We start from the raw sequence: 13318 nt of genomic DNA, 5'->3' as shown, positions 1-13318 counted from the left end.
AAAAGTCGCATACCAATGATATTTATACCCCTCAAGACTATACAAGGGCAGCGGAGTCAGCAGTGAGACATATTGTTTGAGAGAGGGAGACCTTCATCCATATGTGTTGGTACTGTAGGACAGTAGCATGTATCTGGGACCAAACCTCTGAGTTGTTGAGCTATATTTTTTGTAAGAACATTTAATTATATCCAGAACAAGCTTTATTACATTGCCCCATTAAAGGCCTTGCTCCTAACCAAAATAAACTCATGGCTACACTATGCACTGCGGTCAGAATAACCACAGCTCGGTATTGGAAACGTGAAATATCATGTTTCTCCCTTGTAACTCAGAAAATTAAAGATTTATATAAATTAGACAGTCTATCTGCAGACATACTAGGCCAGAAAGAACAGTTTCTAAATGTCTGGGAATTCTGGATTATGTATATAGAAACTCCTCAGGGGAGGGCAGAGTCTTGATGACCATCCTGTGTTGGTCTCTCTCATTACCTTTTTATTTATTTTTACTTCTCTTGATATGTTAGACCAATTGCTTTGTATTATAACAAGATGGATTCACTGTATACTCTTCATCAGTATGGATATAACACAGACAACTATTTATCTCTCATCTTTGCATAATAAACAGACATTTTATTCTTCCCTGTGAACTGTAACTCTTATTGTATTGTCACACTGTTGTTATCTTTGTGTATGTAAAATAAAAACCCCAATAAAATTATTTTTAAAAAAATTCTCTGATAGACAGGCTATAAATGGGGGGTAGTGTTGCCCTCTCTGCCATGTATTCCTGGACACTTATAAGTTACACATACTTCAGGGTGTACAGAGGTTAACATGAATTGCACCCCTGAACAGCACACAAACAGTGATCCTGGACATCACTATTCATGTCCCTCACTGCATACCCTGCAGCATGTGTAACTCATAAGTGTCCAGGAAAACATGACCGAGGTGGTAGCAGTTTCAGGGACCAATATCTGACCAAAAAAAAATGTGCCCCAAAACTTTTCAATTCTATTACTTTTTTTTTTTTTTTTTATATTAGATGTTCTTATACAGAAGAAAAAAAAAAAATAATAATGTGTGCTTGTGAGGTGTGTCCTCCAACATAACTGTGTAAGGTTTGTTTATCAGCCAGTGAGCTATCAGTTGTGAAGGCTCAGTTGTACACAGACTTGCACTTCCTGTTAGCTTCAAAATGAAAATTGTTCATGCAAAAAAAATATGTTTTAACATTTTTAAATAATGATCTATCATAGTTTTACATTATTTTTTTTTAGAGTTTATGGTCCTTATAAGTTTTTGAGATTATGTATCATAGGCTTAAACACTGAAATACTAATAAAACCCCCCACAAAAATAAATAGGCATTGCCTAACCTATTTCTACAGCTTGCTAATTTGAATATAAAATGTTTATTTCAAAGCTTGATATCACTGGATTTGCATTTCCCTTACAAGTGATTTGGCAATTAATGAATTGAATATAACTTTAAGTTCCTAAGCACTGGGTACAAAGGTAGGACTATACAATGACAAATATATATGGTAAGATACAAATACATAACAGACTAAACTAGGAGGAACTGGTCCCTGCTGCGAAGAGCTTACAGTCTAGAGGCATAAGATTTGGGGAAGCGTGTGACATGGATTGTAGTTATTTATATGTATAATAAAGACATTTTGATTTTGAAGTTTGTGTATACTGTATACTTAGGCTTACCAGAAGTCCCACTTTTACTGGGATTGTCCCGGTTTGGAGGCGCTGTCCCAGTGTCCCACCCAGTTGTTCATTCTGTCCCAGTAGGGTTGACACCTCCAGGTTTCAAATCATGTGTCCAGGTTTCAGACCGCCTGAAACCCAGACACATTATTCAAAATGACTGGACTGTGGCTCTCCAGCATGGTTGGATGCTGATACTTTGTTACATACAGCCCTGCTTAGCATAACGTTCGTGTCCTTCAAAGTTTACATTTAGTAATACCGACTGAGTGAGCAGCATAGTTTATTTTTTATTTTTTAGTACTACTTGGTTTATTTTTCTAAGAATTTAACCCCCCCCCAACCCCTGGTGACATTGCCAGTGATACACCCTTAGGGGAATCATATGGGTATGACTAGGAAGTACAGACAGGCAGGATTTTTGGCTTCGATCTTTCTTTACTTCATGCAGGATAGCATTTTGGCTGTAATTGTCCTGCATTATGGTATAGAGTAGCCTCTTAAACAGCTTTAGCAGGTACGTGTTTCTTTTTTACTTTCATTCAATATTGTATTTATGCCTTATCAGTATTTGGCTCTGTTCCTTAATTAGACACATAAAACACATATTACACTGCAGATGTTAAATTGTGAAATTAATAATTATGAAAGTGATAATTATGCTTGATGTTTGGCATTATTTAGAATCTGAGATTTAGATTAATGATTTATTTGCCATGACAACGTAATGGGGTCTTTTTCACTAGGGGGTGGTGTTGTGCTCTATTTAAACTGTGTGATTCACTTGTTTGACTGAAGAAGGGTAGAGTATCCACGAAACATTACACACATAAAAGCTACTACTTTAAAAGGACCGTTAATTGCCACGCCCCCTTGACCACGCTCCTGACCACACCCCCACTGGCACCGCACCAGGTGGTCCCAGTTTCACCTCTAAAAATTATGGTAAGCCTATGTATACTCAAATAGTCTGTGGGCTATATGATTCATGCCTAATAAGGAAAGCTCTAACGCATTAAAATGCCCTTTTTGGATGCAACACAGAAGAAAAATGACAATTGCCCCTTTAACAAGATTAGTAAAACAACTTCACTGTGAACTATAATTGTTTGTTTTGCCTGTTCCCCCCCCATGTAATTGATCTATGAAAAGAGTAGTTTTTCCACTGCCTCCCGAGATACTGGAGTGTATTCTGCAGACTTCAAAAACCCTGACCCTCCTACATACTGAACAGTGATTGGTTGATATAAATCCCTAATAGGTCACAGCAAGGGTGAGGAGTTAACATACTCAAGATGCTTTTCAAGGGGCATATCTATGGACTGCAAAACAATAACTTTTGCTTACAAATTAACATTTAAATGCTTCCAAATTATTTGCATTCAGACTTTTTTACAATGCAGTTGATATATGCTGGTATATACACCACTTAAAAAAACACCTTTTAATATGTGGTAGGGTAAAGATTAAGATGGATGTCTGATCATTTGAAAATCACAACATAATGATCAGTTAGGAATGGGTTAATGCAACATGGGGATGACACAGTATTAATGAGATTGGGGAGTTAGGTGGTTATTGACATTAAAATTAACTCATTAGGTTTTACTCTAAAACTGAGGTTATTATAATAGCAGGAGAAATGGTACATCAAAACAAATCAGGAGAGATCAAAGGGACCTAGGTAATTCACTGGTACCTGCTATATAGGCTTAGTTCAGTTTAAAGACTACTACTTGTTAAGCTCTTCTTATATAAAATAACTATTAAGTAAAAGTCTATAATAATGCAAACACTATGTACCAAACACAAAATACAATGACATATTAATGTTTAAAATTAATTTCTAACTCTCATTTCTATTTATTATATATATGGAGTAGTCTAGTCGTGGTATTCATTCGCTTACAGGAATAAAAAAGTAGTCCCAGACATTTGTCATATATTTTGCTATTTAAACTATTCTATAAAAAATATTTTCTTCTTTTATGACTTGTTTGTTGTAATTTATTTTATTTATTCACATAAATATAACTTCAACCAGGGTCAAAAACAATTTTACACAAGGCAAGGTATAAAAAAAAAACTCATATCAAGGGGCGTAGAGATTGCAAACCTCAAACCCACGTACAAGACAAGATGCAATTCAACCGAACAACAACGGAAACGCCGGCAGCTTCAGATTGACACGAGAATGGACCAATAGAAAGAGCGCTCGCTTTCCAAAATTTCCTAGGAAGCCAATAGTGATAGGGAAAGGCGGAGACTGGCAGGGTAGCCTGGTAGGTTGTCCATAGTCTCTCTCTATTGCTTGTACTAGTGAGGGAGAGTGGCAGTGCGGGTGGCGATGTGACGGAAAGTTGTCCTGGTTTTGGTCTCGGTGGATATAACCGGGATACGGGACCTCCGACCTTGGCTTGCTCCATAATAGACAGAAAGTATAGTTTCACCTCAGGTAGTCACTGAGTACCCCCAAATGCCAGCTATGATAGAGAAGGGGGCAGAGGTCGCGAGTAAGAGGAGAGGAAGAAATAACGCCACCAACACAAAAAGTTTAGGTCCTAACGGGAACGGCAGCAACTCCTGGGAAGAAGGAAGCTCGACCTCTTCTAGCGAGGACGAACACGGTAGGTCAGCCCCAGGTGATAGCCTCGAACGCGCTGCATCCCCTTAAAGTATGCCAGTCTGTGCCCACTTCACTCTCACCTAATGTCCCTATGCACTTGCAGGTGGAGGCGGCGGTATGCGAGTGGGACTCCAGTACCAGGCTGTGGTGCCTGAATACGACCAGGGTAAGATTTACACCCTTTGCTTCCAATCCTCACCATTGTTGTGGTAGCCTCAAACTCGCACTTGCCATATGATTTGGCCACCTGGCTATCCTTTTGGGTACTCGTCATATGTTTAAAAACAATGGAATATATATTCTATATATGAGCATACTGTAGTACTTCACGGGATTGATGTGTTTTATTATCAATTTTTATTTCTAAAGAAATGGGTATTGGAACTTTTCTTTATCTGTACGCCTACTGTTCAAAGGGAAAACAGCAGGCGAGAAAACGTGTTCTGCAAACGTGCCATCAGACTTCTGGAGAATAAAGATGATATTTTCTTGATTCCTAATGCCTGTCTATATAGTGTTTACATTTTATCAGTCTGTTTCCTGCATTATATTAGTTGCCCTCGTTCTGGTAATGACCCCTTTTTTTCCCCACTGAGGTATTTTAGTAATTTATCTAACACCATCCTTTATATTTTTGGTTTGCCAGTGACAAGGACATCGATTGTGAAATGGGTAAATGTCATTCACAAATTAAAGGGACACTGAACCCAATTCTTTTCTTTCATGATTCTGATAGAACATTGAATTTTAAGAAACTTTCTAATTTACTCCTATTGTCAAATTTTCTTAATTATTTTTATTTGAAATGCAAGAATGTAAGTTTAGATGCCGGCCCATTTTTTTGTGAACAACCCGGGTTGCTCGTGCTGTCCAGAGTTCTGAAGCAAACAAACAAAAAAGCTTTGATGCCTTCTTTTTTTAAATAAAGCTAGCAAGAGACGAAGAAAAAATAATAGGAGTAAATTACAAAGTTGCTTAAAAGTGCATGCTCTAGCTGAATCCCAAAATAAAAAAAAATTGGATTCAGTGTTCCTTTAAAGAAAAAAAAAAAGAAAAAAAAAAAAAAAATATATATATATATATATATATATATATATATATTCTCCAGAACATTTTAAATCTCCTCCATACAATGAAACAATGTAAAAGTGTTACAATTGTAATTTTGTTAGCAAAATTTGCTTTGTTTTGTAGCCTCTGCATAGCTTCTTAAAGGGACAGTAAAGGCAAAATTAAACTTTCATGATTCAGATAGGGCATGCAATTTCAAACAACTTTCCAGTTTACCTTTATCATCAAACTTGCTTTGTTTTCTTATTTAGAAACATAGATATTGACGGCAGATAAGAGCCATAGGCCCAGCAAGTCTGCCCAACCTTACCTAACAGTATAAACTTATCTAGTTCGTAGGATAGCCCTATGCTTGTCCCATGCATTTTTAAAGTCCCCCACAGTGTTTGTTGCTACTACCTCTTGAGGAAGTTTATTCCATAAATCAATCACTCTTTCTGTAAAGAAGTGCTTCCTCAAATTACTCCTGAATCTACTATTTATTGAAAGCTAAAACATAGGTAGGCTCATATGCTTATGAGGCGGCCCTCAAGGGCACATAAATATCTCAGTGCATTTTAATAGCTATTCACAGCTAGATAGCGCTGGTTCATGTGTGTCATATAGATAACATGGTGCTCACTCCTGTGGAGTTATTTATCAGTCAGCATCTATTGGCTAAAATGCAAGTATGTCAAAAAAACTGAAATAAGGGGGCTATCTGCATAGTTTTAGATACAAGGTAATCGGAGGCAAAACGTGTATTAATAGTGTGTTATGCATAACTGCTGAATGGGTAATAAAGGGATTTTCCATCCCCTCTTTTATATGGGTATTCATGCCATAGAAATGACAGACCAAAAAGAGGAGGCGGCATTGTAATTTATGTTGACAATTCCATAAAAAACACCCCCTTAGAAAAAATTAGCTCTCCTGCCACCTTTGATTTCCTTTCTGGCACAATTGAGATTCCGTGCACTAAATCGATCATTGCTGCAGGAATCTGCCACCCACCTAGCTCCCCTATGCATTCCCTTTCTGACATAGCCCATCTCCTTAGTGAACCCATAGCTCAAAACCCAAAAAGTGAAATTTTGGTCTTTGAAGATTTTAATATTGATTTGCTGAATCCTAAAAACAATAGTTCTGGCTCACCATTTAAGACTTTACAGCTAACACAATTAATCTCCCCAACTCGCATAAACATTAAAAGCCATAACCACACCCTGCTCGATTGGATTATCTCCACTTCTCCTACCCGATTCCAGGAGGCAGGTGTTCTCCCTAACAGTTTCAGTGACCACTGCTTAGTGTACTGCGTGCACAAAATAAAGGCTACTAAATCTTCTCCCAAAGTTAAAATCACCAGGTCCTTCAAAAAATTTAATCTTTAATCATTTCTAAATGACATCAAGAACCTCCCCTGGCACAGATTAAACCTAATTCCAGATTTAGACTCTGCAGTTGAATTCTTTCAGTCCGAACTCCTACAAGTTTGGAATTTGCATGCCCCGCTGCGTAAGGTGAGAGTAAAAGGAGCACAAATGAATTGGATCACAGCTAACCTCATTCAAATGTACCAGTTTCGGGATTCTTTGTGGTCAAAGTACAAGCATACTGGCTCTGTGAACAATCATTGTGTATATAGACAATGGCGAAATATATGCACTAAACAAACAAAATTGGCCAAGGCCCAATATTTCTGTGAAAATCTGAATAACATATCAAACCCTAGAAAGTTTTGGAAAGTCATAAATAACTTACACACTCCTTCAATCCACTCCCAACCCTCCACTGTCAAAGTGGATAACCAAACCGTGCAACTTCCCTTAGAAGTAGCAAATGCCTTTAACAATTATTTTGTCGGATGCTCCACCACTCTGATTGACAAACCAATAAATGACACGCATCCTGAAACTACAAATGTGGATCAGGCCCCACTAAATCTACAAAGACCAAATATAGATAAGTTCAATTTTAGACCTGTACCCATCAATGTCGTTAAACACCTTAATAATCTAAAAATGAAAAACCAGTCTGGACCTGATCAAATCCCAAAAATGCTGTTGAAGCTCTGTGCACCGGCAATTGCTAAACCTGTGACAACCCTAATTAACAAATCCTTGGTGTCTGGTTACATACCCAAACTTTGGATGACTGCAAGAGTAGTGCCTATCCATACAAGTGGTGAGTTAACCTTGGTTACTAACTATCGCCCAATATCATTGCTCCCAGTATTGTCAAAAATCTTAGAAAAAGATTTCTGCCACAGCTTGAGGCAGTGCTCCAAGACCAGTTCACAGAGGTAGAAATGTGGATCTCAAATAAACAAACTCTTCCTAAACACTGATAAAACTGTCACAATGATCTTTGGAACGGGACCTAAATTACACAAACTACAAAATTCCCATCCACACATCAAAACAAAATCAAATTGCACACTGACCGCAGTCAACTCTTTCAAATACTTGGGTATGTTGTTAGACCCCAATCTATAGTTTGGCCTCCACATAGGAAAAATTGCATTTAAACTCTATCCATAACTAGGTGCCCTCTACATAAACAAATTCTGCCTCAGCCCTATTATGGGAATGTAGTATATGCACCTGCACCGCAAACTCACCTTAATAAACTTAATACACTGTATAACTCGTTCTTCCGCTTTGTGTTACAATGTAACTACCGGACCCACCATTGTGACATGCCATCTTTCCTGCCTTGTGTTTAAGAGCCTTTCTGGGAAGCTCTCACCCTACCTGAGCAGAATGCTCTCCCTGGCAGTTCCCACCTCCGATCCAGTACCAGCACATTATTTAGTCTGCCCCCATACAAAAAGAAAGCAACCCAATCCTCCTTTTCCTACAGAGCACCACAATTATGGAACGACCTCCCGCACACTTTAAAACCTTCCCCAAGCCTAGAATCCTTTAAGAGATCCCTCTCTGCATATCTCAAAACAGAATGCAGCTGTCATGGTTGATTATATATTTCCTACCTGTTCTGTGTTATATTTTGCATATGTTATGTATTAATATTGTTTTTGTATTTTATTGTACCCTATTGTATTTGTGGACCCAGGACATTCTTGAAAATGAGAGAAATCTCAATGTATCCTTCCTGGTAATATATATATATATATATATATATATATATATATATATATATATATATATATATATATATATATATATATATATATATATATATATATATATATATATATATATATATATATATATATATATACACAAGTAAGGACTGGATTCAGTTAAATAATAAATTATTTATTTAGTGGTGATGTTTCGGGGTTCACAGACCTCTTCTTCTTTTTTTTTTTTTTTTTTTTTTTTTTTTTTTTAGGGGAAATATCAATGATCATTCAGTAACTGTGTAGAATTTTGCTTGGTTATTAAAGTGAAAGTCAAGTTAAATGAATCGGTGCCCTGTTTTTAAGAATACTATTAAAAACAAGGTCACTTTAATTCATCAAAATTGACGTTTCGCTCGTTTTCTTCAAAAATGTACCTTTTATTCCTGACAGCTGCTCCAGCGATTTCCCCCGGCCGTTGGAAGCCTCTTCATACATCAGAAATGACGAATCCGGCTTCCTCCAATCACGTATTTCCTCCAGGGGGAATCGTGGCCTGAGGCAACCTCGTGATTGGAGGAAGCTGGATTCGTCATTCTGGACCTGCGAAGAGGGCTTGCGACGGCCGGGGGAATCACTGGAGCGGCTGTCAGGATTAAAAGGTACGTTTTTGAAGAAAACAAGTGAAATGTCAGTTTTCATGAATTTAAAGTGCCCTTGTTTTAATACTTTAAAAACCGATTCATCTAAATTGACCTTCACTTTAAGAATCCTGCATGGTCCACTTAAAACTTCCGTGGGGCATTGGTAAACCAACATTTTCATAGATTTACACGAAAGCAGGAAAAATCCAGAAAGGAACTACTCTTCAACGTGTTTGAGTTTAAAGGGACATGAAACCCAAATTTTTTCTTTCATGATTTAGAAAGAGCTTACAGTTATAAACACCTTTCTAATTTACTTCTATTATCTATTTTGCTTCATTCTCTTGATATTCTTTGCTGAAAAGCATATCTAGATATGCTTAGTAGCTGCTGCTTGGTAGCTGCACATAGATGCCTCCTGTGATTGGTTCACTGTGTGCATTGCTATTTCTTCATTAAAGTATATCTAAAGAATAAAGCAAATTAGGTAATAGAAGTAAATTGGAATGTTGTTTAAAATTCTATTCTCTACCTTAATCATGAAAGAAAATGTTTGGGTATAGTGTCCCTTTAAGATTCCTTTAAAATTGTGTGTTGGTGTTCTATATTTTGTTTTCCCTCACTGTCCTAATTCTGTGAGAGCTGAGAATGGTTCTCCAGTCCTAGCATTCAAAGCTACACTTGGCAGGTGACGAACATTAGTTGAAGTAATCACAACTGAAGACAAAGCAGTTTCTCCCTGTTAACCAACTGGCAACTAGAGGCAGCTGCATCATATTGTTGCAAACTTTTGACATCCAGAGCATTTAAGACAGGGTTTCTGCCCAGATGCAGAATTTTTCTTCACTTTCTGCAATGAGATTTTTTTTTTTTCTTCAGGTCATTGTGAAATAAATTTCAATTTTAAATTAGTCAGTTCTACTAAAGCACGGGTTCAATTGCAATGTGTTTAACTGGAGAATAAAGCAATTGGCTCCAGACAAAGACATTTTTAAGTTTTTAAAATGTCTCTTAAATAAATTTGTTTCCTTTAATCTTGGTCTAACATTACAAGGTAGAAATGTAGTAATAAAAAGGTACATTGCTCAGTGCTCACAAGAACGTCTTGCAATCAGTCAGTTTTGCAAACCGGGAAGGCTAGAGGGGGGGGTTGAAAACAATCCCTATGTGACAGTCAACAATAAATGCACTGGTGCTTTGCAGTGCTGCTCCATATTTGATTGTTCTCTTCAAACAGCAATTTGCTCTGGATGCACAGTGTTAAGGAAAAATTACACACTGCAGACTGAGCATTGCTTAACCGTCTAATGTGGAGCAGTGCTACAAAGTGAGTGCTAGCAGTTCCTGCATGTTTCTTATTCTTTCTGCAGACATGCCGCATTTTCTGCAATGACATCTCAGATCACACCATGTTCTGTTACTGTTACAAGATATTGTTTTGCATTATTTCCAGTTAGGTGCATAATATGAAGTAGGGTTGGGTATGCAAATTTAATTTTAGCTATAAAGGGACAGTCTACCTGAATTTTTTTATTTATGTAAAAAGCTAATCACTTTATTATCCATTCCCCAGTTTTGCATAACCAACACTGTTATATTAATACACTTTACCTCTGATTACCTTGTATCTAAGCCTTTGTAGACTGCGCTCTTATCTCAGTACTTTTTACAAACTTGCATTTTAGCCAATTTTAGCCAATTGGTGATGGCTCCTGTATAACTCCATGTGAGTGAGCACAATGTGATCTATATGACATATATGAACTAGCACTGTGGCTTTAAAAAGCTAATTGCTCTGAGATAAGAGATGGCCTGCAGGGGCTTAGAAACAGGCCGATATTTAAAGGCTATAAAGTATATTAATATAAGAATGTTGGTTGTGCAATGCTAAGGGATGCGTAGTAAAGGCATTATCTATATTTTTAAACAAAAAAGAAAATATAAAGTGGACTGTCCCTTTAAATTATGGGGGGAGGGGAGTAGTGAAAACCTATTCCATAGGTATTTACTACGTGTACCAAAATAGTGCCACTTTTAAAGGGACCGAAAACTTAAACAAGAAAATGCTGTTATTGCATTTTATTATAACTGTGTTCAACCCCTGGTAAGGGTTTAAAGTCGGCTTCATAGCAGCAATGTACTACTGGGATCTAGATGGACACATCTGGTGAACCAATGGCGAGTTAGGTGTAAAGCCACCAATCACCAGCTATCTCCCAGAAGTACACGCCTACCTATGAATAACAAAGCCTAGCAAGAGAGAACAGAGTCAGTTTGGTAATAGAAGTAAATTCAGAAGTCTTTAAGATTTCATGGTTCAGATAGAGCATGACATTTTAAGAGCCATTATAGTGGGGGAAAAATACATTTTCTCATTCATTAGAGCTTGTACTTTTATTATAATAGACTATGCACTATTGCTGCAACTTTGTGTTTTAATCCCCATAAAGGGGTTGAATACATAAAGTACCAAGCAGAAACTGCTGCTGTTGAGCCAATCAACAACATTACTTGCACAGCCGGGTTGTGCAACTAACGCTGCTGATTGGTTCAGTGTCAGTTTCTGCTCAGGACCAGCAGTTCTCTGCGGCTCCAGAGTGGCGCATCACCTACATAGTGGATTTGATTTACATTAGAGCTGCAACAACTAATCGGCATAATCGATAATAATCAATTTATGAAAATAGTTGTCAACGAATCTCATAATCGATTAGTTGGTTTGCAATTAGTTGGTCTGTGCACAGCACCAGCTACTTCACTCCGATGAGCTCCTGCACATGGTATTGTGTTTTATGGATATGCCCTTAGCCTTAAGTGTGTCTACAGACATTTTACTTTTCACTTTTTCAGGACACTATAGGTTTCTTTTTAAGTTTACATCTACTCCTGTCTTATGTGCAACCCAGACATAAGTCATAATTTGTATTGTTTATATTAAATCAGGTGATTTGGGACTATGCTTTGCATAATATAGTGCCAAGCTTGTTGTTTACACCTAGCCCTAGATTGATGGCATTTGGTATACGAATTGATGTCACTATTACCTGTTTGCACAATTTTTAGCGGATCGCTTGCTATTGCTGATTATATGTACTCTATAGATACATGTGTAAGGCTGTGTCATTTTACTGATATATAGTCTTTAGCCTTTTTGCCTTTTTCTTCTATTTTTAATTAATTGGAATATGTACTAAATTCAACCTCATGTGGTCATGGTGATATTTTTGCATTTCAATGCTTTTCTGAAAGAGTGAATAGCAGAATGTTATCAACAGTAGTAGTTTACCTCTTTCTACTTCTACCTCTTTTCAAACAGTTTGTGGTTTTGCTTAATTAAAAACAATTGTTCTGCTGCTTAAAAGATTGGACCAACAGTTGTTTTAATGTAAAGTTTTAGTCGGAAGTTTTATATTTACAACACTCAGTATGTGGATTTTATTTTAAATATAGGATTTTATTTTTAACAGATTAGTTGATTAATCGAAAAAATAATCGTCCGATTAATCAATTATGAAAATAATCATTAGTTGCAGCCCTAATTTAAATAATGGTTTAATTTTTAGAAGACATTTTCTGATTATTTTTCCAGTTATATCAATTACTGATTTTTATGTATCATTAGATATGCATACAGTATTCATTTTTGAAATTACTTAAATTACTGGGAGGTAAACCTCCAGTTTAATAAGTTAACTCCTTAACGACCAAGGACGTGCAGGGTACGTCCTCAAAAAAAAAAGGCAGTTAACGCCTGAGGACGTACCCTGCACGTCCTCGGTGTGGAAAGCAGCTGGAAGCTGCATCCTGCAATAACCCTGCATGGCCATCCGATGCAGAGAGAGACACTTTGTGGCCCTCTCTGCACAGGACATCGATGGCCGGTATCGTTGGTTGGTGGGAGCTGACTTGGGGGGCCGTGTAAGGTGGAGGGGGGCTGGATAGGGGGCGGAGCTGACGGGGGCGCGCGTGCACAAAGGGCGGCGGGCGGGCGCGTGCATGGGGCGGGAGCGGGTGGGAACCGCTATATTATAGAAAATGAGAATGTAACTATGTGGGGGAAAAGGGCAAAGATAAAAAAAATAAACAGCAGTCAAAGGGATCTTGGAGGGTTGGGGGGTTGTTCTTGGGTGTGGAGGGGAGCTACACTACAGAAAAAGGGATTTTTTCTTTAAAAAAAAGC

General features: G+C 37.5%; 1 protein-coding gene across 1 annotated transcript in view; it reads left to right on the top strand.

Annotated features, from left to right (window-relative positions):
* The first annotated feature begins 4030 nt into the window (after window positions 1-4030).
* The window catches only part of RCOR1 (REST corepressor 1), a 334186-nt gene continuing 324898 nt past the window's right edge, over window positions 4031-13318 (top strand). Inside the window, exons 1-2 of the mRNA XM_053697429.1 lie at window positions 4031-4357; window positions 4460-4522. Of these exons, the coding sequence (XP_053553404.1) occupies window positions 4207-4357; window positions 4460-4522 (214 nt within the window). The 5' untranslated portion in view covers window positions 4031-4206. The remainder of the gene's footprint in view (window positions 4358-4459; window positions 4523-13318) is intronic.

Source organism: Bombina bombina, chromosome 1 (assembly GCF_027579735.1).
Source record: "Bombina bombina isolate aBomBom1 chromosome 1, aBomBom1.pri, whole genome shotgun sequence".
In the NCBI taxonomy this organism is placed as follows: domain Eukaryota; kingdom Metazoa; phylum Chordata; class Amphibia; order Anura; family Bombinatoridae; genus Bombina; species Bombina bombina.
The sequence above is the reverse complement of the archived record's forward strand: the minus strand, read 5'-3'. Positions and strand labels throughout refer to the sequence as shown.